A 27,209-nucleotide genomic window follows, 5' to 3' on the forward strand; every position below is an offset into this window, starting at 1 on the left:
GTGTATGTTTCATTGCCTCAGAACAGGGGTTAGTGTCCCCTGAACGGCCCAAGGCCCTACCCAACACTTTATGACTACCAGCTGCTCACCCAGAGAATCAGCCAGCAGTGAGCACCAACTTTCCACCAACCTCCTTCTCTCTTCTGAAAGTCAGATTTAGAACAGAGTTTGTCAGCATGCATCCTCTTCCTCTTACAGAGTCAATGTGCACGTTGTTCAATCTCATTCAGTCCCTAATTCTGATCCAACCAAATTATTTGGATCCCCTTTCTGTCTTGCCTCATGCCCCACCTTTGGTTTCTTTTCCTTACTTGGACATTTTCTCCATAACATTTTCTGTTTCTGATTGAGAAAATTTTTGTGTGAGTTAGAATGAAACCAAAAGCTCCTTAAAACCTATTTTGGGGAAGCAGCAGCCCAGACTTTAGATCAATAGGAGGCAAATCGCCAGTTTGGCCAGTTGATCACCAATGTTACTCCTCAATCTTTCCCTGGGAGGAGGATTTATATGAGTATTTGGACCCTTCAAAATATTTTCAAGGGGATGTAGGCCTTCCTTGTAATTAGTCCTCAGGTGTATTTCTTTGTAATTGGAGCCAGTAGTTGCAATAGCCTCTCCAGGAGGCTATAGCTACAGCTCCTGGATCCAATTACGGAGAAATACAGAGGTTCAGAGGAATACAGAGGCTCAGAAGCCATCTTGTCCAACCTGTGTGGCCAAATAGAAGTACCACCAGCAACATTTCTGCCCGGTCTTCATCCAGCCTCCATTTGAAGGCCTTCAGTGAAGAAAAACCTCTAAAGGTAGTTCATTCCATTTTAAAGGTCTCTACTTTTTTGGAAGCTTCTTCTTATATCTATCAGAAATCTGACTCTTGACAACTTCTACACAAGTCCTCTTGTGCTGATGGAGAAGTTCTTCTTAGCAACCTCAACAGTGGATGCAGTCCTTTCTCAGCAAGCAAATTTGGACTGTGCCTGCTTTGTGTTTGGGTTAAAGGCAGAGGCTTTTTTTCTTTTTCCTTACATCTCCCATAGCATGATGCCTAGTACACAGGATATACTTAATAAATGCTTGCTGACTGACTTAATTGGTAGAGGAGTAAATAGATCACCACACTCAGAGTCAAGAAGGCCTAACTTGTGTCATGTCTTGCTTTAGACTCTTATTAGCTGTGTGACCTTGGGCAAGTCATTTCAATACTTTGTTCCTCAGTTTCCTCATCTCTGAAATTAGGAGGTTGGATTTGTTGGCTTTTAACTCTAATTTGTTGACCTTTCTAACTCTAAATCTATGACCCTCTGTTGATTGATTGATTTTAGGGACCTTAAATACCAAATACAGTAAGCCAATTGGATCTTTCCTCTTTGTTCCCCACCACTACTACCACCACCATTTCCAATGCTGCTATGTCTTCAGGTTTTACTGGCTTTCCCTCAGGTCTTCAGAGAAAAAAAACTTTTCCAAAAATTGTCAGGTTCATTCAAACCCTTAGGAGAATTGGACTTACACTGTTCTATATTCCCAGTAGCATTTTTATCAGCTGAACTCCTTAGAAATGGAGCTTGGGTGTCCATGGGAAAACTCCGGCTTATCTAAAGCACAAACCTCTGGACTTCTAGCAGCAACTGCCAAAACATCTGAAAGAGTGTTCAAAAAGCACGAAAATGAAAGCAAGCACTAATGCTCCTGACGTCAAGGAGAGAGGCATATGGTGGATAGGAAGAAAAGGGAGGAATCCTAGGTAGTTAACCCTTGGAGTAGCAGGTAGCAGGAGGAGAAGGGAGAGAAGGAAGGAGTTTCTGATGAGAAATGTTCTTAGGTTATTATACATCCATTGTCTGCCTCTCCTTTCCACAAAGTAAGTTAAGAAATAAAGGTCCATAAAACCACAGCAACAACTCACATGCATATAACTCTTCACAGTTTACAAAATCCTTTCTTCACAACGACCCTATAGGATCATAAATCTAGAAGTAAAGAGGACCTCACAGACAGTCTCCTTGTTTTATAGATGAAAAGACTGAGGCCCAGATAGAAATGGGACCACTAAATGGAACGTAAGGATTCTTGCTGCTGCATATTGACTTAGAAAACCACATATTAACATTTATGCTCTATTATATTTTTATTTATTTTGTTAGATATTTCTGAACTACATTTTAATCTGATTCAGGACACACTCTAAAGTATGGAGCCAGCCAGGTGCATGTGTGCACATGAGAGGGTGTATGTATGTGTGTGTGCGCATGCGAGGGTGTGTGTGTGTGGGTGTGTGTATGCGTGTGTGTGTGAGTGTATGTGTGACACATCTAGGTTGTGACTTGCCCAATGTCACACAGTAGTAAGGGGGAACATTTGGGGTGGGTAGTTCAAGCAGTATTATTCCTATTATATAGATGATGAAATTGTAGGTCATGGTGGTGTGCCTGTGATTGCCCAGCTATTAAATCCTGGAGACTTGACACAAATCTAGGTCTTCTGAATCAGTCAAGTCCTCCTTCCACCACACCACATCCACTCACCTTAAAAACCCTGAAAATTTAGTACTATTCTATAAACCTGTGCTACAGGCTCTAGCTATCCTGCCCCACTCCAGGAAGGAGTGAGAAGAGAAACAACCCTCCTCCTACCGTTGATGAAAGAGAAAAAGAAAACAGCTAATCTAATTCAATTTAATTATTGGTTGAATCTTTCTGATGTCTAAGGTACTCTATAGTGATCTAACAAACCCTATGAACTCCTAAATTGGTCTAAAAATTAAGATAAATGCATCTACCAGTCTCTTTTTCTTCTCTTTTAAAGTTTTTGAAAGAGATTACTGCCTGGAGGACACTCTTACTTCCTTTTCATTGTAAAAGAAAAATGCCAAAAGCATATGGAAACAAGTAGATAAATATACAAAACAGAGGATGTATTTTGCCTTGGGGAGAATTTGTAAAAATCCAAAAATCCATAACTTTTCATCCTAGGGTATATACACCATTTTCCTACAAACCAAACCTAGGCTACTACCAACAAGACCAGGGGGAATGGGGACATGGTGAGGTTTGTTGTCATCATCGTTTTTTAAAACCTGGTCTACAATATGAATTGCTGTTAAGGAAGACATCTGATTATTGTGTCTTCATAGAATGAAGTCTATAGACTCATTCTCCACTGGGAACTTTAAACACACACCATCCCTCCCAAATTATTGACAAATGCCTTTTACTGTCATTCAACAAAACCAAATTCCCCCCTTTCCATCTTAGCTGAGTTAACACATGCTCTAACTGGCCACTTTTGTAGTTTCGGAAATGTAATAAAACTTCTCAAGGAAGGAATTTAAAAGCAAAACAAATAAACAAATAAACAAACAAACAAAAGACAATTCTGGGTATCTATGCTAGAGCCCCAGATTTACTCACTTGTCTTCTGAGAAACTTTTGCCCGTAATAACATTCTTCCCTTGGGGTACATAATCCCAGAGTTCTTCCACAATCCCAATGTAGTATGTCCTTGTGACTGCTTCAACCAGCCCAGACAGATGAAGGAATGTGAGGAAAAGGATGCAGCCAGTGAGCTGCTCTGGAGGCATTGGTGAATGTAACTCAGGCAAACAATGTGCTCAACAGAGAGCCTTGCCCTGTCCCTCCCCCTCACCCACTAGTTATAAGTAAGGAATGGATGAAGTATGGCTCCTCCTATTTTCACTTTGGGGTTGGGACAGAGTTTGAAAGCTTATTGAAGTAGAGCAGATCCAATGAGAGAGTTACTATGGTGACAAGACATTTTCCAGCCTTCCAGAAAATGTGCAACTGGCTTATTTGCTGCCCAGGTATGTTTTTAAGTTTGAGTGCCCATTAGTCATATGTGTTTTTTTTTTTACCAGGAATGACAGTTGGACAATTTGGCACCTTAGGTGCTTGGGGTTTTTTTTTTCCTTCTTCCTCTTTTTTTTTTCCTCCACACCTATTTCAGTCATATATTAAAATCCAAAAACCAAGTTAACCTGAATAGGGTACAGGGAAGTATCATGAACTCATGGGTAACAATCTTACCTTGAGAGAGGGACAGAAGGATGATGTAACAGCTCTCTGCCATCTTCAACTTGTTTTATAGAGAAACATGAAAAGATCACTCATATCATAAAATATGCAACCTGGCCATACAACCTTACTAATTCTCCATTTACTCACTGCCCATATCCCCTAAATTCTCTCTGTGAAATCCCACCATCACCAAATAGGAATCTGACCATCCAGCTTAGCCCAAGATTGGAAGATGGCTTCTTTCTTCAAGGGTAGCACCATGTTATCCCAACTAAAATGAACCACATTTCCCAAGATGAATGAGAAGGTTATACATCAGAAGAAATTATTTTAGACACATGAATTCAGTAATCAGCCCTAGGTCTTTGGGTCTCGAACATGACTTTAAAGCCCATGTCTACTTGGAGTCCACTGTTGCCATGGAGAATAATGGGAACTTGAGTGGTGGGAGCTGTCCAGCTACTTCTGTTAAAAGGAAGCCCTAGCAGGGTGGGGTTGGCTGCACTGGAACAAACATCAAAACATCCACACCCTGCAGGATGCTGAGTGCAGCAAAATGAGTAAATGAGTTGTCAAACTTGTACCCCTGTTGCTTATCTCAGTATCCAGCCCCTATACCTTGACCTTGGAGCACATCTCCTTGTATACCCTTGGACTGTTCTTTATTCCAAACCTGTCCCTAATTCTCTTCTGAACATCATTTTCTACCTCTATCCTACTCCTCTTCACAATCCATATCTCAGATCCTGACCCTGGTTTATTGAATAATACTTCTAATACTTAACTGCACATGAGTTTCATAGCAATAACATCCCATCATCTTTCAGACAGGTTGGTTTCATTGATGAAAACACAGAATTAATTCATCCTAAGCTCACGACAGGTTCCATTCCCATCCCATATAATACATCCATTTTTTCTTCATGTCTCCAGTGTAATTTGATAGGCAGTATGGTATGATGAAAAGAGCACAGCATTGGGAATCCCTTATTACCTACAGGGTCTTGAACATATCACTCAATCTCTCTAGGCCTCAGTTTCCTCATCTGAAAGTAAGAGGTTTAAATTAGATGACCTCTGAGGTCTCTTACAGCTCTAAAGCTATTACTCTATAACCTGGGTGTGAACTCCAGGTTTGTTACCTGCATGACCTTGGGCAAATCAATTAATCTCATCGGACCTCAGTTTCCTCATCTGTAAAATGAGAAGTTTGAATTAGACATGATAGTGATGTATTTGTTGTCTCCACACCTCGATAGTATGTGAAAACTTAAGGAAAGACTCTGGGAAGGTGTGTATACAACTGAGTTGATAGAAGTAATTTGCTTCCTTCAGTCTCCACAACCAATTCCACAGGCTTGTCACCACCATTCCCTACATGCTCTGCCCTGATGCCACTCATCAGACTTAAGTAGGCTTTTTCTTCAGATGACAGAGCCTTCATTGGAGCACAAAGGCTTTGAATTAATATCATGATTAAGTAAATAAAATTAATGCTTGATACTCTGTTTTCTACTCACATCTGCAAAATTTGTGACATTGATATTAAATAATATTGATATATTAAAATGAATAATCACATAAAAAAGAATATAGTAAGTGCTTACTTTGTGTGGAACACTGTGCTAACACTGTGTTGTTATTGTTCAGTTATGTCCAACTTCTCAAGACCTCATATAGGGTTTTCTTGGCATAGATACTGGAGTGGTTTGTCATTTCCTTCTCTAAGAATTAGAGAAAAAAATTCAAAATGAAGCCCATTTCTGCCCTCAAGAGGCTTATGTTCTAACAGGGAAATAACATAGAGGGGAGTGGTGACTAGGGAGGGATATTTTGGTTGGAAAAAATCACAAGGATGACACATTCTTCCTCATAGTAGTGGAATATGGGTTAAGCTGTGGCCAAAGAATTGAAAGGAGAAAAGGGGGAGGCTGCAAAGAGTATATGAATACGGTGGCACGGTAGCTTTCGATAAGATGGCGGAACAGCGAAATACGGCCACAGTAGTCATACTAGTTTAGTGGGCTACACATGAAGCATTCATTAGTTAGGACCTAAGAGCTTCAAGCTGGAAATTCTGGAGATTAAAGGGTTAAGTTCTCCAGGGCACTATCTCTGGTCTGGGTGGCAAGGCATGTGGTAAGAGAAGATAATTGGGAGAGTAGAGATGCCAAGAACAATGAGAGCACTGGACCAGGCAGGCTCCAAGGAACCTTTTGGGTTTGGCATTCTATGCTTCTGGGACATAGATGTGCCAGGCACAACAGTGCAGCTCCCAGGTCACGATGTTGATGATTGACTAAGAGTTTGGAAGTTTTGCATGGAATAGATCTGCATAGCAGCTTCTACACAAGAGAGAAAAGACTCAGAGGGCTGGCTGCTTCTTTTAGGACATCTTTCAAAGAAAGCTGATTTGAGGGAATTCCTCTACCAAAAAAAATCCTAGGTGGATTCTAAAAAATAGAAATCTCAGTTCATTCTCTAGAGAAGCAAGTATTTATCATATGCACTATTAAAACACCTTATTTCTAGCATGAGGAAGGAAATATACAGACCACCACCATCCTACCTCATCCAAAATCAAGAAACATGAAAAAGTTTTAAACTTTTTATGGCAGTTAGACAATTCAGGGCATAGAGCCCTACATCTGGAGTCAGGGAGACCTGAGTTCAAATCTAGCCTCCAACACTTACTAGCTGGGTGACCCTGGGCAAATCACTTCATCGATGTCTGCCTCCATTTCCTCAACCATAAAATGAGAAGAATAAAAGCACCTGCATCACAGGTTATGAGGATCAAATGAGGTAATGGCTGTCAATAAATTAGCACAGTGCCTGATGCATAGTAGGCACTTAATAAATTCTTTTTCCTTTCTCATCTTTACTACCAAAATGTTGAATTTCTATAATGAAAACCCTTGGAGGAAATATCACTGAACCAAGGTTGCATAATCAGAAACAAGTCATAATAGAAAAAGAGACATTCTAGAAGAAGTGATTAATGCAATTATGTTCATTAGCAGCAAAGAACTCAACTCACTGAGGGGGCAAAAGAGTCAGCCCCAAGCTTATTACTCAGTTTTCTCATCTGTAAAGTAAGGGGGTTCAACTAGATGACCTCCAAGGTTTTTCCACTTCAAGATCTAGGATCCTTTGAGTCTAAAGAATGAAACCAAGTGTCCTGCGATATTCTAAAAATTCTTCCCTGATGTGGACCCTCAAGTGGAAATGAGGCCTCTCTTTGGTCCACTGAAATCTGAGTTGCTATAGGTTTTGTTGTTGTACAGGGATTTGACCTACATTGGAGAAAGGAGTTACTACTACCTGTTTCCTTGTTGTTAATGTCCTGAGGTACATAAAAGCTCAGCAAGACCACAAAACCTTTCAGTGAAATGGATTTTGTTGGTTGGTTTATTATTATGGTTCTTCTTGTTGTTACTGTAAATAAGAATTCATATTTATATAACGTTCTGCTTGGTTGGTTGGTTGTTGTCCTTCCTTCTGGAAGAGGATCAAAATGACATCATTATGCTAGAGTCAAGATGCAGTGTGTCTGTCTGTGGCTGATCAGAACAATACAAGTTCAGAATGCTCTACCACAGGTCGGGCACAAATAGTCCATGTGAACATTTGGGGTGGATTCTTTAAATTTGTGCATTCTGCATTTCCTTTGAGCACAGCACCTTCTCTGATGTGGGCATGCCATGCTGAAGGTCCTGTGCCAGTGTCTCCCATGTCTCACAATCAATTCCAAGGTTCTTAAGAGAGACCTTGAGAGTGTTCTTGTATCACTTCTTCTGACCACCATTTGAGTGCTTGCCCTGTGTGAGTTCTCCATAAAATAGTCTTTTGGGTAAACGTATGTTTTCCATTTGAATGAAGGCATCTGAGTTGCACTCTCTGAAGCAGAGTTTGAATGCTCAGCAGTTTAGCACTTTACAAATAAGCTGCCTCATAAGAACTCTGTGAGATAAATGGTGTCAATATTATCATCTCCATTTTACAGATGAGGAAACTGAGGAAGAGATTAAGTGATTCCTATGCTTACGTGGCTAATAAGTGTCAAACCCAAGATTTGAGACCAAGTTTAATGCCTCTAAATCTAGGAATCTTTCCATGACATGATGCTACATAAAACCAGAAGATCCATGTTTGTCCTTTACCTCCTCAGCTAAGTGGTACAATAGAGAGAGTGATTTGGAGTTGGGGAGGCTTGAGTCCAAATCTTGCTTCAGACCCCTTAACTAGCTATGTGACCCTGGGCAAGTCACTTAACTCTCCCTTCCCCGGTTTCCTCATCTATAGAATGAAAATAAAAGCACCTACCTTAGAAGCTTATTGTGAGGATTGAAGGAGATAACATTTGTATGATATTTTGCACACTTGAAAGCACTATGTAAATACTAGCTATTACTGTTATCTGATGATGCTAAGGAGTCTTCATCTTATTCCTCACTCCTTTTGCTATTTATCCTGATTCTCCTCCCTCAGTAACGGCTTACCTGTGCTGGCTTTACTGAAACCTCCAATGACCTAGCACCCCAGGGAGTGTGGAAAAACTGGATGGGACAACTAGGAAGGGAGGGGTTCCTGGGTTTTCTGGGACAGTGCCAGATTATTGGCCCCAGTGCTTCCTAAAAGTCCCACCTGTGGAGAAAAGAACTTCAGGAAGCCCTGTCATATAGCATCAGAGACGCTATTAACTGGCAGCAAATTGCAGGGTGTGGTTTTGGGAAGTTACTTCATGTCAGGAAAGAGGGGGCTGGCTCTAGGTGGGGACCTGCAGTCCATGAGACCTCCCTGACAGAGGGGTTCCCAGGAGACCCATGGCCTCCAAACATCATCACAAGATAGCCACAAAGGACTTCCTAGGGAGGAATTCCTCCTAGGAATTTAGATACCTAAATATACAGACTGAGACAGTGTTAGAGCAAATAACCACCTATGTTATGTGGCTTCATAGACACTAAGATCCCTCTGATCAAAAAAAAATTCTCCTTTACCTGTTCAGGGATACCTAAAATTCCCTAATTAATGTTTCATTCCTTAATCTTGAGAATGTCCTAGTAAAGATAGAGATATCCTTTCCAGTTCTTTATAATCTCTTCATTTTACCTTTCCTCATGTCCCTAGAACTTAGCATCGTGTGTGGCACATTGTAAGAGTTTAATAGAAGTTTGCTGACTGACTGACCTTACTTACAGTGCAGTATTTCAAGTGTACATTCTTACATTGGGGTGAATGTTTCCTCTACTGATGCCTCCCCATGGGGGCATCACAGTCCCTCCATTACTTAGTTGATGGTCTTATAGAATTGTTGAGGCTGAAAAATCCATCCCCCGGCATCCATCCCCCAAACTGATTCTCTCCAAACATTCACCCCAACATGAGAATGCACCCTTGAAATATTGTGCTGTAAGTAAGGACAGTCAGTCAACAAGCTTCTATTAAGCTCTTACAATGTACCACACACCATGCTAAGTGCTAGGGACATAAGGAAAGGTAAAATGAACTAGACTAGTCCTTATGGATGGATCTGGACATATACTTCAAGACTTTCTGGCTAGGAAGAACCTTTCAGAGCTTATGTATTGTTGGTAACCCAAAGACACCTCCATGCCATAATGAGGAGTAACATCAGAACTTGAATGAAGATGGTTCTTTGAAGACCTCAGTATGATTGAACCTGTTGCCTTTTTTCTGAGAGCAAGTTTTGATAGTGGGAACAAGGGACAAAAAAAGAGGGGACGGGCAGGAAGAGAGCAAGGCATAAAATTCTAGAGCTGGAAGGGATTCCAGAGGCCATTAACTCCATTCCTCTACCCAATTCGAGAATCCCCTCTCCAACGATCCCAAATCCCCAGGTCAAACAGTTCCAGTGATGAAACCGTTCCATATTTGATAGTTTCATTGGATAGTTCCTTGTATTTAGCCAAAATCTCTCTCCTTATAGTTTCCACCCACTGATACTAGTTCTACCTTCTGGAGGAAAATAGAAAAAAAATCTACTCTTTTTTCCACATTACTACAAAACTCTAGTGATCCAATATGTCTGTGATATCCTTAATGTGATATTCCTTCCAGTGATGAAACAATGAATCAGTAAGCGCTTATTAGTCACCCACAGTGTACTGGGCACTAGGGATACAGATACAAATGAAACAATTTCTATTTGCAAGGAGATTACATTCTATTGGGAAAGACAATTAGTAAACACACAAGCATTTAGAATACAAATTCAAAACAACTACAAATAATTACAAAATCATTGTGAGGTAATCTGGGAAGAAATGTACTATTAGTTCGGGAGATCAGGAAAGATTTCATGTCAAAGGTGGTACCTGAGCTACATTTTGAAGGAATAGAAAAGTGGAAGTAAGGAGGGAGTACAATCCAGGCATGTGGCATCAGCAGTACAGAGGCATGAAGACCAGAGGAATGTTATGTGTGAGAAACAGAGAAAAGGCCAATTTGGCTAGATTTCAGAGAGCAGAAGGGCAAATTATATCCAGTGAGGCCAGGAAAAACAGATTGGAGGCAAGTTGTGTAAGACTTTAAAAGCTAAACAAGGATTTTCTATTTTATCCTAAACAGTAAATGGAAGGGCCCTGGAAATGATGTAGGGGAATGATATGATTAGATCTGTGTTTAAGAAAAATTAATGGACTGGAGTAGAGAGAGACTTGAGGCTTGGAAACCAATTAGGGTGTTCCAATAATTTAAGCAAGAGGTGTTGAGGGCCTCAACAAAGTTGGTACTTTGTGATTAAAGAAAAAGTGTCACATGTGAAGATGTTATGGAGTTAAGAGTAACAAGATTTGTCAATTGATGGGATCCATCGGTTGAGTCTGAGGAGTCCAGGTTAATGCTGACATTAAGAACCTGAGAAAGTGAAGAGGGGGTGCCTTTGACAGAAATTGTGAAGTTGGGAAGAGGGTGGGATTTGGGATGGAAAGTGTGATTTCTGTTTGGATGTATTGAGCTGACGTAGATGGCTCATCCATCCTGTGCCCTTCTTGTTTATGTCCACCTATAAGTTCACCATAGGAGGTCCACTCAACATACTGGGAGCCTCCCCAATGTTATCTTGTCATAAGTAGCTCATGGGGGCAATCAATTTAATCCTTTCTCTTGCTATGGGACTTGTCCATCTTTTTTTTCTTTTTCATATATCTTTTGAAGGTGTTCATTACACCTCACGATGACCCTTCAGATATTTGAATGAAGCTCCCTGCTATATTTTTTCTTTTCTGGACTGACCATCCCCAATTTCCTCAATCATTCTTCATATGGCATAGCCTCCACACCTCTCATTATCCCTGTATCCTTCTTCCATTTCATCTAGTTTGTCAACATTTGACTTTCGAAGCTCTTTATAACCTAGACCCTTCCTAACTTTCCTAACTGTACTGCCCATCACATACTGCAGTAAACATGCATTCTGAACAAATATACTCTAAATACAATCTGATCATGGCAAAAAAATGGTACATCCTTCATTCTTGGTACTCTTCCTTGCCTTTTGCCACTAAAAGCCCCATATTGTTTTCACAGGCTCTGTTGTCTAACCATACTTTTCCTATTCAGCACTTATGTGGCTGATTTTTAAAAATCTAGATATAGAATTTTTATTTCACAGGATAATATATTTACAGTTGAGGGACTTTAAGGGTCCCCAAGAACAAACACTTCATTTCAAAGATAAAAATCCTGAGAGTCAGAGAGGTTAGATGAATGAAATGTTAATAATACAGAATAAACTTAAAATTGTGCCAGGAGTACTTTTTCCCCCCGGGAAAGATGGTTGTTAAACATTTGTCAGCATACCATTGTATGAACAGAAAGTTTAGCTAACAAGTTGACTTTTTCTTCAGGAGAATGACTGGATGTGGAGTCCATTTCCAAGTGGGAAACTGACAACTAGAAAAGTTAAGACTGCAGGCTGGCCGGGGGGGTTGCAGCTAGATGGTGCAGTGGAACACCGGCCTTGGAGTCAGGAGGACCTGAGTTCAAATCCAGACACTTGACATACTTACTAGATGTGTGACCTTGGGCAAATCATTTAACCCCAATTGCCTCCCCCTCCAAATAAAACCAAAACAAAATAAATGTTAAAGAGTGCAGACCAGGGTTGGATGGTCTTTTAGCTATTCCAAATTAATTGAAAATTATTCACTTACAGAGAAGCATAGGAATATAGAGGATACAGTGCTGCACGTTGAGTTAGGAAGACTTGGGTTAAAATCTAGTCTATTATATTTTTCAGCTATGTAACCAGGGGCAAGTCACTTAACTCCTATGAATCTCAAGGAGCTCTCCAAGAAAACATTACTAAACTGGGGAATGTGAACTTTTGAAAAATAATTAATAACTATATATAATAAAAAGGGAAATCCCTGTCCAAATAACCACAAATTTCCTCCCATTAGTTCTAATTCTTCTTTACATCATGACTAATGTGAAAATATATGTAAGTAGAGCCTATATCAGATTCCACTCCATCTTGGGGAGGGGGGAGGGGAGGGAAGGGGAGAAAACTCAAAACTGAAAATCTTATGGAAGTGAATGGGTAAAACTAAAACTAAATAAATAGATAGTGTTTTAAAAATAGCCACAAATTGCATAGATTATCTGGGGATCAATCTACCTAAGTACATAGAAGAGTTGAATAAATTCAATTATAAAGTGCTCCTTAGAGAAATAAACAACTTAAATAGCTGGGGGAATATTTAGAGCTTATGATTGGGCCATGCCAATAAATAAAAATGGCAATACTGCCAAAGTTAATGTATAATTTTATGTCATGTCAATCAAATTATCAAAGTTATACTTCATAGAACTCGATAAAATAACAACAAAATTCATTTGAAAAAACTAAAGATCTAGAACATCAAGGTAAATGATAAAAAGAAATAGAGACAAAGGGGAGGTAGAAATTCCAGATCTCAAACTATACCATAAAGCAACAGTCATCAAACCATCTGGTATTGTTTTAAAAAAGGGGGGGGTAGCTGAAACAGACTAGAGAAAGGAGAAACAGAAAAAAATTAACTAGATAATCCAGAGACCAGTAAAGTGGAAAACATTAATTACTTAAGAGAAAAAACTCAGTGTTTGTTTCTTTTTTTTTTTTTAAACTGCTATGAAAACTAGAAAGTAGTCTGGCAGAAATTAGGCTTGGACCAACATGTACCACATTCCACAATATGTTACCAATTGATATGTGACTAAATATTAAAGACCACGCAATCAAAAAAATTAGAAGAGAAGCAGATAATATAATTCTCACAGTTATAGGTAGGAGATGTATTCTTAACCAAACAAGAGACAGAGGAAATTATGAAAGATAAAAAAGACAACTTCAATGGCACGAAGCCAAAAAGCAACACAAATGGGACAGAAAGGGAAAAGTCTGAATGGGGAAAAACATCTTTGTATCAGATTTCCTGATCCAAGACATATAAATTATTGTATATGTAAATAATATGTGTGTGTTGTGTTGTTCATTCATTTTATTCATGTGTAACTCTTTATGACCCCATTTTGTAATTTTCTTGACAAAGATACTGGAGTCATTTGCCATACCCTTCCCCAGCTCCTTTTATACAACAGAAGCAAAGAGAGTTTTAAGTGACTTGCACAGCTAGTAAGTGTCTGAGGCCAGATTTGAACTCACAAAGATGAGTCTTTCAGATTCCAAGCACAGTGCTCTAGCTACTGAGCCAGGTCATTGCCCAATAGATAAATGGTCAAAGAATATGAACAAAATAATTCTCAAAAGAAGAATTGAAAGGTATTCACAATTACATGAAAGAGTGCTCTAAATCTTTAATAATAAGAGAAATCCAAACCAAAACAACCCCGAGGTTTTACCTCTCACTCTACATATTGGCAAAGATGAAAAAAGATAAAAATAGTCAATGTTGCAGGGGTTGTGGGAAGCTAGGCACACTGATGCATTGCTTGAGGAGCTGTGAATTGGTATAATCATTTTGGAAAGCAATTTGTAACTATGAAAATAAAAGGACTAAAATATACATCCCCTTTGACTCTGAGATTCCATTACTGGGCTTTTACCCCAAGAAGGCCATTGATAAGAAGAAAATCCTCATATACACTACACACTAAAATATTTATATACTGTTACCTTTTGTGACAGAAAATGATTGGAAACAAAGTAGTTTCTATCAATTGGAGAATAGCTAAACAACATATGGCATATGAATGTCAAGGGATATTGCTATGCTATAAGAGACAATGAATGTGATGAATACTGAGAAGCATGGAAAGATCAACATGAACTGATGCAGAGGAAAGTGAGCGGTCCAGAAAACAAAATACACAATGATTACAACAGTGTAAATGGCAAGAACCACCACACAGCCAAAAAAAACCCAAAAAGTGAATGTTGCATGATTATAAATAATAAGCATGGCTTGAAAGAAGCAATATGAGAGAATCCTTCCAACTCATGCTTTTTTCAGAGGTGGGAGGGCCACAAGTATTGAATATTAAACATATTTTCATACTTTTTATATATTGATCAATTATGCTTGTTTTTTTCCTCTTTTTTCTTTCTTTGTCTTAGAAATATAATTTGGGGTGTGGAGCCAAGATGGTGGCTGGAAAGCAGCAACTTGCCTAGGGCTCTCCCCCAGGACCCTCCAAACACCTAAAAAATGGCTCTGAACAAATCCTAGAACTGCAGAGCCCACGGAATAGCAGAGGGAAGCAGGGCTCCAGTCCAGTACAGCCTGGATGGTCGAGGGGTAAGGTCTATTGCATGGAACTGGGAGTGGAGCAGAGCAGAGCTCAGTGTGAGCCACACCTGGACCAACCAGATCAGGAGCCAGACAGAACAGGCCCTAGCGCCCTGAATCAGTGAGCTGTGGCAGTTACCAGACTTCTCAACCCACAAACACCAAAGACAACAGAGAAGGTTAGTAGGAAAAACTGTAGGGGACAGAGTGAAAGGAGTTCATGGTTTGGCCACCACCCCAGAGGCAGCAGGGGTGGTGCAGCTACAAAACTACAGCTGCAGTTGCTTCTGGCCCCAGGAGCACCTGGTGGGAGGAATTAAGAGGTGGATCCGAGTGGGAGTGCAGAGCCTGCTCAGATCTGAGTTTCAGTCCAGGTTGGCGGTTCTTGGGGGAGGAGGAGCACTGGTGTGGCAGAGCTTGCTGTGTAGAAAAAGCTCTGAAAAAAAAAACAGTGCAGCCCCTCAAGACTGGGACAAAGTACTCTATACTCTACAAGCAGTTATACCCCGACAAAAAATTCAAGGATCAGGTAGTTGGCTGGGAACATGGCCAGACAGCGAAAATGGACTCAGATTCAGACTCAGACTTTGGAATCCTTCTTTGCTGACAAAGAAGACCAAAACATACAGCCAGAAGAAGTCAACAAAGTCAAAGAGCCTACATCAAAAGCTTCCAAGAAAAACATGAACTAGTCTCAGGCCATGGAAGAGCTCAAAAAGGATTTGGAAAAGCAAGTTAGAGAAGTAGAGGAAAAATTGGGAAGAGAAATGAGAGTGATGTGAGAAAACCATGAAAAACAAGTCAATGACTTGCTAAAGGAGAACCAAAAAAATACTGAAGAAAACAACACCTTAAAAAATAGACTAACTCAAATGGCAAAAGAGCTCCAAAAACCCAGTGAGAAGAAGAATGCCTTGAAAGGAAGAATTAGCCAAATGGAAAAGGAGGTCCAAAAGACCACTGAAGAAAATACTACCTTAAAAATTAGATTGGAGCACGTGGAAGCTAGTGACTTTATAAGAAACCAAGACATTGTAAAACAGAACAAAGGAATGAAAAAAATGTTAGACAATGTGAAATATCTCATTGGAAAAACCACTGACCTGGAAAATAGATCCAGGAGAGATAATTTAAAAATTATTGGACTACCTGAAAGCCATGGTCAAAAAAAGAGTCTAGACATCATCTTTCAAGAAATTATCAAGAAATTATGCCCTGATATTCTAGAGCCAGAGGGTAAAATAGAAATTGAAAGAACCCACTGATCACCTTCTGAAAAAGATCCCAAAAAGAAAACTCCTAGGAATATTGTTGCCAAATTCCAGAGCTCCCAGATCAAGGAGAAAATACTTCAAGCAGCCAGAAAGAAACAATTTGAGTATTGTGGAAACACAATCAGGATAACACAAGATCTAGCAGCTTCTACATTAAGGGACCAAAGGGCTTGGAATATGATATTCTGGAGGTCAATGGAGCTAGGATTAAAACCAAGAATCACCTACCCAGCAAAACTGAGTATCGTGCTCCAAGGCAAAATATGGATTTTCAATAAAACAGAGGACTTTCAAGCTTTCTCCGTGAAAAGACCAGAGCTGAATAGAAAATTTGACTTTCAAACACAAGAATCAAGAGAAGCATCAAAAGGTAAACAAGAAAGAGAAATTATAAGGGACTTGAACTATTATATTCAACTATAATTAGTTGAACTATTTTATTTACATTCCTACATGGAAAGATGATGTGTATAATTCATGAGACCTCAGTATTAGGATAGCTGAAGGGAATATACATATATACATATATATAGACAGAGGGCACAGGGTGAGTTGAATATGAAGGGATGATATCTAAAAAAATAAAATCAAATTAAAGGATGAGAAAGGAATATATTGAGAGAGGAAGAAAGGGAGAGATAGAATGGGGTAAATTATCTCACATAAAAGTGGCAAGAAAAAGCAGTTCTATAGGAAGGGAAGAGGGGGCAGGTGAGGGGAAATGAGTGAATCTTGCTCTCATTGGAATTGACCAATGGAAGGAGGGAATAACATACACACTCAATTGGGTATCTTACCCCACAGGAAAGAAGGAGGAAGGAGATAAAAAGGGGGGATGATAGAAGGGAGGGCAGATAGGGGGAGGAGGTAATCAAAAGCAAACACTTTGGAAAAGGGACAGGGTCAAGGGAGAAAACTGAATAAAGGGGGATAGGATAGGAAGGAGCAAAATATAGTTAGTCTTTCACAACATGAGTATTGTGGAAGGGTTTTACATAATGATACACATGTGACCTATGTTGCTTTGCTTGCCTTCTTAGGGAGGGTGGGTGGGGAGGGAAGAAGGGAGAGAATTTGGAACTCAAAGTTTTAAAAGCAGATGTTCAAAAAACAATTTTTTGCATGCAACTAGGAAATAAGATATACAGGCAATAGGGCATAGAAATCTATCTTGCCCTACAAGAAAGTAAGGGAAAAGGGGATGGGATGGAGTGGGCTGACAGAAGGGAGGGCTGACTGGGAAATGGGGCAATAACAATATATGCCATCTTGGAGTGGGGGAAGGGTAGAAATGGGGAGAAAATTTGTAATTCAAACTCTTGTGAAAATCAATGCTGAAAACTAAAAATATTAAATAAATAAATAAATGTTTAAAAAAAAAAGAAGCATATACCACTGTGGGGGTAGACCAAATCAATTCAGTGAACATTGATTAAGTACCTGCCAGTGCAAGGCACTGGGTTATGTGTGAAGATGCAAGTACAAATTTAATAAGGTAGAAAGTGTTAGGGGTGAAGGAGAGATCCCAACAAGAGTACTCTAGAAATATTTGAGGTGAGGTATCCTTTCATTTGGAGCTTTGTGGAGGCAGAAAATGAGGCAGCTAAGTTAAGGCTTGAAGGAAGAGAAGAATTCTGAAAGGCAGAAAAGTAGAATTGTATTCTGGGTAAGGGGAATGGATTTGATGTTCTGGAGAGTGTTCTTCAGTGGTCCTTAAATCACAGGAGAATATAAGTAAGGATACTTAGACTAGGGCTGGTATATAACAGCAAAACAGCTGATTGAAATGTGGAAAATTCAATATGACACTTTAAAAAAATCTACACATCAACCAAATGGACTTGGGCAAGACTTCACCTCTCTGGGTCTCTATTTCCTTTTTTGTAAAATGAGGGGAGGTTAACTAAAGGTTCAAACCTGAGGTTCTTTCCAGCTCCCAATCTACAATTCTGCAAGCTCATTAGTAATTTCTCTAATTCTGTCCTGTAAAACATAGCCCAAGGCCATTTTTGAAAGATTCCCCAGAGCTCATTAATTTGAAGCACTGGTTTGCCCAAATCTGAATGTCTGGGTCTATCTATATATCTATATATGCTCAATTATAGGAGCTCTGAAGATTGTCCATTTCCCCCATCTCCCCACATCAGAGGTATTCCTGACAAAGATCCTCTCAGTCTGGCAAACACAGAAAGCCAAAGAGATTCTCTGATTTAGGGAGTTGGGCAACAGGGCAGTATGAGTCTTAGATAAAAATTAAAATCCTAATTCAGTGTCTGCCCTCTCCTGGCTTGTAATTAATGGCAGCAAAGGGACAAAAATAACCACATTCATATCCAAGGAGAGAAGAGTGAGCACTGTGGCCGTATTCGTTGAAATGGCCTTGCAATATGGGAAATGCTAAATGCAAACCCACAACTGGAAGGCAAAGGAGGGAAGAACCCTTATCTCAAAATAGTAAGCTCTGCATAAAGCATCCATGGGGTACAGATGAGTGCAGTGTGCTGAGTGGAATAGAATGGCCAATGGCACAACTATAAAAAACATAGACATTAGAAAGGAGGTAGTGGAGACCAGCAGCATTGCCATACTACCACCACCACTACTACTACTATTACTACTACTACTACCAACAACAATGATAGCAATACTACAGACAAGTAAGGTAAAAGCCCTGTGGAGAAGGCTATAAACCTTCCTGTAGTTTCTGGTAAGCATCTACCTCTGCTTTGGAAACATAGACAATAGAAGTTCATCTTTCCTTCCAAAACTCTTGCCAGAAAATCCTTCAATTAAAAGGCATGGGTTTGATCATTTCAGGCTACTCCTTTATCTGATCACACAATCTGTTGCCATTCCATTTCTTTCTCTGCTTTGCCACCCCAAACCCTGTTCCTCTCTCTCCTTTTCTTTTGAGTCCTTTGTCCCCTTATCCTGGTGCCTCTTGCCCAGCCAAATGTCAACTATGGGTTATTGCCACAATCTGTCCCCCTTCTCTCCTACTCAGGAGCTACCGCATAAAGGTGGAGAAAATAATGAAACTGTGCCGGCTGGATACACTAGAAATTTGTCATAATCTCAACGGGGCCCTCACTCTGACAAGGAAATCTGTTTACACCTCCCTAAATAAGTCATTCTCCCATTCTCTATATTGGGTTTTTCCAAATTTTTTCTTCCTTCATCAAAGCTTAATAAATGCTTGTTGACTGACTCAAAATTTTCACTGTCTTTCTCTCACTTCTTATTTGATCCTTACAGCAACTCTGGGAAGTAGATCCTCTTTTTACAGTTGAGGAGATTTAGGGACTTGCCCAAGGTCACACAACTACTAAGTGTTTGAGGCTAGATTTTAACTCAGGACTTCTTGACTCCAGGTGCAGTGCTTTATCCACTGTGCCACCAGCTTCTTCTATAGGGAAAAAAAAGTATAGAGGAAGAATTCCAGAATATCCAAGGATCTGTACAAACAAAACACTGTCGAAGATGGAAGGGGAGGAGGGACATTACTTCTAGTTGGAGTGGAAGTTTCACAGAGGAAGTATCATTTGAGCTGAATTTTGGGTAGGATTTTATAGGTGGAGATGTGGGAGAAGAGATTTTAAGGAGAAAGTACAGTGTGAGAATAGTCAAAGGCTTGGAAAAAATACCAGAGAATCAGAAATAGTTCAGTTTGGTAGGAATGTAGGGTCTGTTAGGAAGTCTGGAAATGTGAGTTGGGTCCAAACCTTTGATGGCCTTAAATGCTAGATTGAGTAGTTTATATTTGATTCAGTAGGCAAAGAGGAACCATAGGGAGTTTTTAAAGCAGCGTAGAACCATTATCAATGCTATGCAATCATAAGATTAAAATAGTGGCCATGTGCAGAATAGTTGGGAGAACGAGGGACGTTATTTGGAGGCAAAAATAAATAGATTAGAGGGGCAGCTAGGTGGCTCAGTGGATAAAGCACTGGCCCCGGAATCAGGAGGACATGAGTTCAAATCCAGCTTCAGGCCCTTGACACTTACTAGCTGTGTGACCATAGGCAAGTCAATCCCCAATTGCCTTGCCAAAAAAAAAATAGATCAGACATGAGGCAATCAAGGGTTGCCATGGGAGTGGTGGCAATGAGAATGGAAAGGAAGAGAGATACTGGAGAAAAAATAATAATAATGATAGCCAGCATTTTTAGGTCTTAAAGAATCCCATTTTAACAGAACTTTGCACACAGTAACAGCAATATTGTAACAATGATAAACTATGAAAGACTTAGCTACTCCGATCAACACAATGATCCAAGACAATTCTAAAGGACTCATGATGAAAAATGCTAGAGAAACAACTCATGAGCTCTAAGTGCATATGGAAGCATACTTTTTTCACTTTATGTTTCTTGCTTTTTACTTTTTTTTTTGCAACATCACTAATATGGAAATATGTTTTGCATCACTTCATATGCATAATTGATATATTGCCTGTGTGCTCAATGAGTTGGGGAGGGGCGGGAAGGACAGAATTTGCAACCCCAATTTTTTAAATGAATGTTAAAAAGAAATAAAATTTTATAAAAAGAACCCCATGCTAAAATGGTGTCCCTAAGAGACGGGATGCCTTAAGTCATGATCAACTAATGCTTCTTCAGTAGAGAGGCAGCATTGTACATTGGAAGGAGTTCTGCACGTGGAGTCAGAGGACCTAGGTTCACATGCCACCTCTGTCACTTGCTTACTGTGTGACCTAGGGTGAATTAATTAATTTTATCTTTCTGGGTCTCTTTAATCATAAAAAAGACTTGAACTAAATTAACTTACAGGTGATTTCTGTGAGCCCATGATCTTAGCCGAGATTGTGGAGAGCTGGAACAAGAGAATCACCCAGGAAAGGCAGAATGTCTAGCTTCCAGACTTGCCAGCAGCGTTGAGGAGGGACTGGTAGGAATGATGGAAGAATGCCAAAGAAAAAACTGCTGGATCTTGCCTAGGGTTAGGCCTGCCTACGGTAAGAAAAGTTACCTTGCTTGCTCTTTCCCCGGAGGAATGCCAGGTCTTCCTGAGGGCAGCTTCAGCAATGTATCCACTATGGCCAAGTAGCTGCCCCTAACTGGAAATGAGCATCTGTGTGTGTGTGTGTGTGTGTGTGTGTGTGTGAGAGAGAGAGAGAGAGAGAGAGAGAGAGAGAGAGAGAGAGAGAGAGACAGACAGACAGAGACAAAGAGATACAGAGAGAGAAAGAGAGAGAGAGACCCACCTCAATCTTCCTATGGTTACCTCAAGTCATACATGTGCTGTTTGGGTGATACTCAGATACTCAGCCCCTTACACCAAGTGTATCAAAAGTTGAGAAATTTTTCTCTTGGAAATAAATTTAGAAGCTACTTATTTCCCTTAAACTTCTGGTCGGTCAGTCTCCCTTCTGGATGTTGTCAGATTGCTGCCTACCCTAGAAAGCAAATTCATTATCAGATTTGGCACCAACCCAGATTTTTTCCTCTGGTGTGTGGCAGCACTCTGGGCCTGGGGGATGAGCCTGGCAGCCACTTCAGCTTCGCTTTACATTCCCCTAAACCAGTACCCCTATTGCTTCACTCAAAGGCTTCATGCAGCCAACAATTATCAATGAGATGGGCACAACACCAACCACACTATTAAAATTTTGTCCGGGATAGCTCTCTGTGAAAGCACACAGGCTGATTCAGGCTGGGTGAGTCATCAAGATTAAACAAGAATCATTTCTGAAAACCCAGTATTTCTTGGGAAAGTCCCTTGGGGCTGCTGAGCAACCAGGTTAAATTGCTATTTTAGTCGGCAGGGCTCTTTGTAGCTCAAGGAGCCCCGAGACTTATCCTCCACATCTCCTGCAGCATCTTTCAGTGGAGCTGGCCAGGGAAACATCTGAGCATCTCACAACCCAAGATCCTAGCAAAAAGGGGGAAGTAAGAGGAAACAGAAAACAGGACTAAGGTCTTGATTTTTAATTTTAACCTCATGCAAAGGGCTTCTTCTAATCATGGCGCTAGATGTGACCAAAGGAGGATATAGGATCTTCAACAGGGATTTTTAGGAATAAAATAGAAAAGTTCCTAGAAGCAAGGTAACCCAGGTGACCTTTGGAAGAGTAAGATTGACTCAGTACTGCCCAAGAAGCAACCCCTGCTGTCTCTCTCTGTCTCTCTGCCTCTCTCTCTCTCCCTCCCTCCCTCCTCCCTCTCCCACCCTCCCGTCCCCACGCCCCCCCCCCACTCCACCCCGCTCTACAAGGAATTTGGGAGTACCTTGCTGTATTCAAACCATTCAACTCCTCTAGGTCAAGGAATTTAAATGTAATCTCTTGGACAAGGAGAACTGAAAAGTTTTTCTCCATTTTTCTCATGAATTTTCTAACTATAAATTATTTTTTATTTAAATATATACATATATATCATTTTATACTACAGTCATTCTGACATACTCCTAGTCCACACCCACTGAACCCTTCCTGGTAAAGCTCATTTAGTCAGAAAACAAACATTTACTAAACATTTACTAAGGATTAGGCCTTGTGCTAAGCACTGGTAAATCAAAGAAAGGCCAAAATTTTGGTCCCTGCTCTCAAGGAGCTCCCACCCTAATAGGGAGATAAATTGCGAGTAATTGTAAATACAAGATATGTACAGGGTAAACAGAAGATAATCTTAGAAGGCAGAGTCTAGCAGTTTCACTAGGCCAGAACAAATGTGGGGTAACAAATAAAAATAGTTAAGTAAAGCCGGCCAACAACAAAAAAGAGCCTCATCTGGCAGAGTATGCAATGCTCCTATTCCTCTGCCTTTCTACTGAGAGGAGGGAAATGTTTGTTTCTGTTCTTGGAGTTCAAAATTGGTTATTGCAATTAATCTCAGTTGAGTTGCCTTCATTTGTATTATTATGATCACTGTGCATGGTTGCTCTCTAGGTTCTTCTCACTTCACTCATGGTGGCTGAATTCAATTCTATTTATGACTCTGGATATTTCATCAATACAGAAGAAACCTACAAAAGTAAGCCCTATACAGCTAGAACCAGAGATTCACCGTGTTACATCAACAAAATAACTCCCCAGAAAGCATCAGGTGTGTGGACAGGGAAAGTCCTCAGAAGGAGCCATGAAAGATCAAGTAACATCTCCTTACAGTCATGCCCAACCCCCATACTCCCTCCCTGAGATAACAGGTCACCATCTTCTGTATGAAGATGCAGCTAGATGGCACAGTGGATAGAAACTGAGCCTGCAGTCAGGAAGAGCTGAGTTCAAATTTGACTTCAGATACTTACTAGCTTTGTGACCCAGGGAAAATCATTTAACCTCTGCCTGCCTCAGTTTTCTCAACTGTAAAAAAAAAAAAAAACTCTGTTTCCCAGGGTTGTTGTAAAGATCAAATGAGATATTTGTAAAATGCTTAGCATAGTGCCTGGCATTAAATGTTTGTTTCCTTCCTTCCTTTCCTTACTCTTTTGTTTCCTTTCCTTCCTTCCTGCCTTCTTTCTTCCCTTTCCTCCTTTCCTTCCTTCCTTCTTACCTTCCTTCCTTCATCTTAATCCTTCCTCTCCTGATGTCATCCCCTTCTGGCAATCAGAGACCAACCATCTACTTCAGGGAGGAAAGCATGAGCCAGGTAACAAAACTGTCTACCCTCCTCTGATTTCCACAAGGCTCTGGGAAAAGACCCTTAGAGGCAGATAATAAGCCAGGTACCCAACAGGGCTTACTCCATATGTAGACAGAGTAAACATGACTGTCGGCTGCCTGTATAGTGGCTCACAGAAGACTCAATTAACCCTAATTATTTCTGTCTCTGATCTGAACAGAAATTATCACCATTTGAATCTTTAATTAGATGAGGGCTTGCCAAATCCCAGGTGCCAGGACACCATAGCCCCTAACAAGTTTAACTTGGCACCTAGTATTTTGGATGCATAATTACTTGAAATTACAGAAGTCTTTTCCTTTTGCTCATTCACATTCTCATTTTACTGATAAGAGAGGTGAAAAAGGAGGCCGCAGCAGTAGATTTTAGTAGAAGCGGCATTCAGGGCACTGCTTCTCAGTCTACCCAAACCAGCTCCAATTCAGGCTTGGGCACTGTATCCTTCACACAGAGTAGGGAAGATTAAGGAAGTAGGAATGGATAGCCAGGAGAAAAAGCTGCTGACTACTAGTCCTCTGGCCAAAAATGTTCACTTCCCTCTCTGAGCCTTTCCAGAGGTTTCCACAAGAACCTTCTGTAGTTCCCCGGGCACCCCAATTTGAGTTTCAACTTCAGGTTGGAAACCACAACTCCCTATGGTAATTCACAACCTTTTTATTTGTTTTATTTTGTTTCTTTCCTTGAAAACCAAAAAATGAATCTGCGTCCTACATGTTGCAGTTAATTTCAGCCCAGAATAACATGACTAGATCCAAAAATTGGTCATTGAGAGCTGGGAGGATTTCTGCAGTGGAGAGTCCCAGAGATTTACATTTGATCCTGCACTGTGTCACACTTTTTATTGGTGACTTGGATAAAAGTGTGGATGGCAGGCTTAGCTCATCAAAAATGCAAGTAAGGCAAGAAAAGGAGAGATAACACACTAGGTGACAAAGTCAGAATTCAGGAAGATCTGGCAGGCTAGAATTTTAGACTAAATTAACAAATAACATCTAATAGAGATAAAAGTCGAATCTTAGTTCAAAAAAGCAAATCCACACATCCAAGGCAGAGTGCCACAACTAGAAAGCAGCATGTCTGAAAAAGATTTGAGGCTCTTAGTGGACTGAAAGCTCATTATGAGTCAACAGCATGATATGCTAGGAAAGAAAGCTGATGTGACCTTGGGCAGTGTTGGAAAAGGAACAATGTTGAGGAGAAGGAGCTGACAGGCCTGCTGGCTCTGTCCTTGTCTGACCTATGGAGCACAGCATCCAGTCCTGGTTGCCATACGTCTGAGAAATAATGAGGATAGTCTACAAAACATTGCGAGGAGCACAAACAGGAGAGTGAAGGGCCTCCAGTTCATACCACATGAGTACTGACTGAAATACCTGGGAACATTTCATCTGGAAGAAAAAAGACTTAAGGGAACAATGGTAGCCATCTTTAAGCATTTGGTGGCAGATTAATTCTACCTGGCCTTAGAAGGCATAATGAGGAGGCAATGGGTGAAGAGAAGGAAATTTAGGCTTGATTTAAGTAACAATTTGAGCTATTGAAAAGTGGAAGCAGCTGCTTCAGGAGGTAGTTAACACCACCTCATTGGAGGTATTTAAGCAAATCTCTTGGCATCAGGTTGATGGAGAAGGGATTTTTGTTAAGGTAGGATTTGGATTCAATGGCCTCTGAGGTCTCTTTCAACTCTAAGGGTCTGGGACCTGTGAATTAAGTAATAGTCAGGGGGCAATCATTTATTGAACACCTACCATGTACTGTGTGCTAAGTTCTGAGGACACAAACATAGGCAAAAGCATTCCATAGTCTCAGGAAGCTCCCAGTCTAAGGGATGAGACAATATGTAAACAGCAATGTACAGACAAGGGGTGTGTTAGTGTATATGTATTATATGTGTATGCATATATAATATATATGTATATGTGTATTTATAATATACATGTATATAAGATAAATTGGAAATACCCAACAGAGATAAAGCAGTAGCATGAAGCGGGCTTAGTAAAGGCTTCTTGAAGAAGGGAAGGCTTTAGCTGAGACTTGAAAGAAGCCAGGGGATCCAGGAGGTGGAGATAAGGAGGGAGAGAATTCCAGGCATGGTCAAAAATCACTTATATGGGCTTATGTTCCCCATTTATAAAGATAAGGCAAGGATCAGATTAAATTGAGTTTTCCAGAATCCTATGGCTATATTGTCACAGAATTTATACAGATTTATAGCTAGAAAAGACCTTAGAGGCCATCTAGTCCAACCTCATTTTATAGATGAGGAAAGTGAGTCCCAGAGAAGTCAAATGTCTTACCCAAGTTCTCACAGGTAATATCTGCGATCTCCAGTGGCAGAGCCAAGACTTGAACCCACACCCTACATCTCCAAATCCAGCACCCTCCCCTCTGTACTAGGCTGCCTCCCATCTCTGAGGTTCCGTCTGTTCTGAAATCCTGTGATTCTCTGCCAAGATGATCTCTAAGATCCCTTCTGGCTCTAATGTTCTGTGACCTGCCGTCTTGCCTCTTAACACTGAAATTACTTTGCAAAGGGGTGGGGAGCTGGGGGTGGAGGGGGTTTCATCTGAAACTTGTTGAGGAGTATCAATAGCAGATGCAGTTTTATGATGTCTATTCCCTGAGCTGAACAGTGATGGGAACAGCTAAAGGCAAAGAGTCAGAGTCACCCACTCACTGTCTGCCCTGCCACCAGCAGTCAAACTGGAGGATGAGGGGAGTGAGAGAGAGCTACTTGAGGCTTTATGATCCATAACATCAATCCATAATAATAATAGCTCGCTTTTATATTTCACTTTACAAAGCACTTTATATACATTATCCCATTTGATCCTCATCCCAATGACATAAGGCAGGTAGCGCAAATATTATTAGCCCTTTTTTATAGCTCAGGACACTGAGTCTCCAAAAGGTTAAGTCACTTGCCCAAAGTCACGGAGCTTGGGAATGTCCAAACTGGATCTCAGGTCCACATCCTCCTATTCTGAATCCAGGGATCTTTACACTCCAGCACAGGGATACAGATCACTGTCCAGTATATGCAGAAGAAACTACACTAGGTCTGTGATTCTCAAAGTTTCTGAAGGGTTAGAGGCTTCCAGTGTTGATTTTTGTTTCCCCGGAAGTCAAATTCCTTATGTAGGGGAAGGATAAAAAGGGTTGGAAAGTAGAGAAAAGAGGGGTGGGGGAAGAACATGGTGTTCTTTTAGATCTTCAAAAAAGTGATGACATCTCCCTAACACTAAAGTTTTTCTTCATAATCATCCCATTATTACCAACCCTCATTACCTCATGCCTAAATCACTGCAGAAAGATCCTACCTGGCCTCCTACTTCCTACTTCCTCCTACTTCACTCTAGCTTCAAACCCCATGATCATAGGTGTACTCACTCTCTCACTTGGTTAGCTCATCAACTTCCATAGGTTTAATTATCATCTCCAGGTAAATGACTCCCACATTTAAAATGTGTGAAGATTGAACACCATGCCATATAAGA

General features: G+C 40.4%; 1 protein-coding gene across 2 annotated transcripts in view; it reads right to left on the reverse strand.

Annotated features, from left to right (window-relative positions):
- HEPHL1 (hephaestin like 1) overlaps positions 1–26,938 on the reverse strand; it is a 123,186-nt gene extending 96,248 nt beyond the window's left edge. The window contains exon 1 of one of the 2 annotated variants that reach the window (XM_036746688.1): positions 26,638–26,938. Coding sequence is in view for 1 of the 2 variants with exons in the window: in XM_036746687.1 (XP_036602582.1) it covers positions 3,412–3,581 (170 nt within the window). In the remaining variant the exon portion in view is untranslated. Of the gene's footprint in view, positions 1–3,411; positions 3,582–26,637 lie in introns of those variants that run through there. The other variant, XM_036746687.1, reaches the window with a different exon arrangement.
- Between the last annotated feature and the right edge of the window lie 271 nt (positions 26,939–27,209).

The sequence above is a fragment of the Trichosurus vulpecula genome, chromosome 2, assembly GCF_011100635.1.
Source record: "Trichosurus vulpecula isolate mTriVul1 chromosome 2, mTriVul1.pri, whole genome shotgun sequence".
In the NCBI taxonomy this organism is placed as follows: domain Eukaryota; kingdom Metazoa; phylum Chordata; class Mammalia; order Diprotodontia; family Phalangeridae; genus Trichosurus; species Trichosurus vulpecula.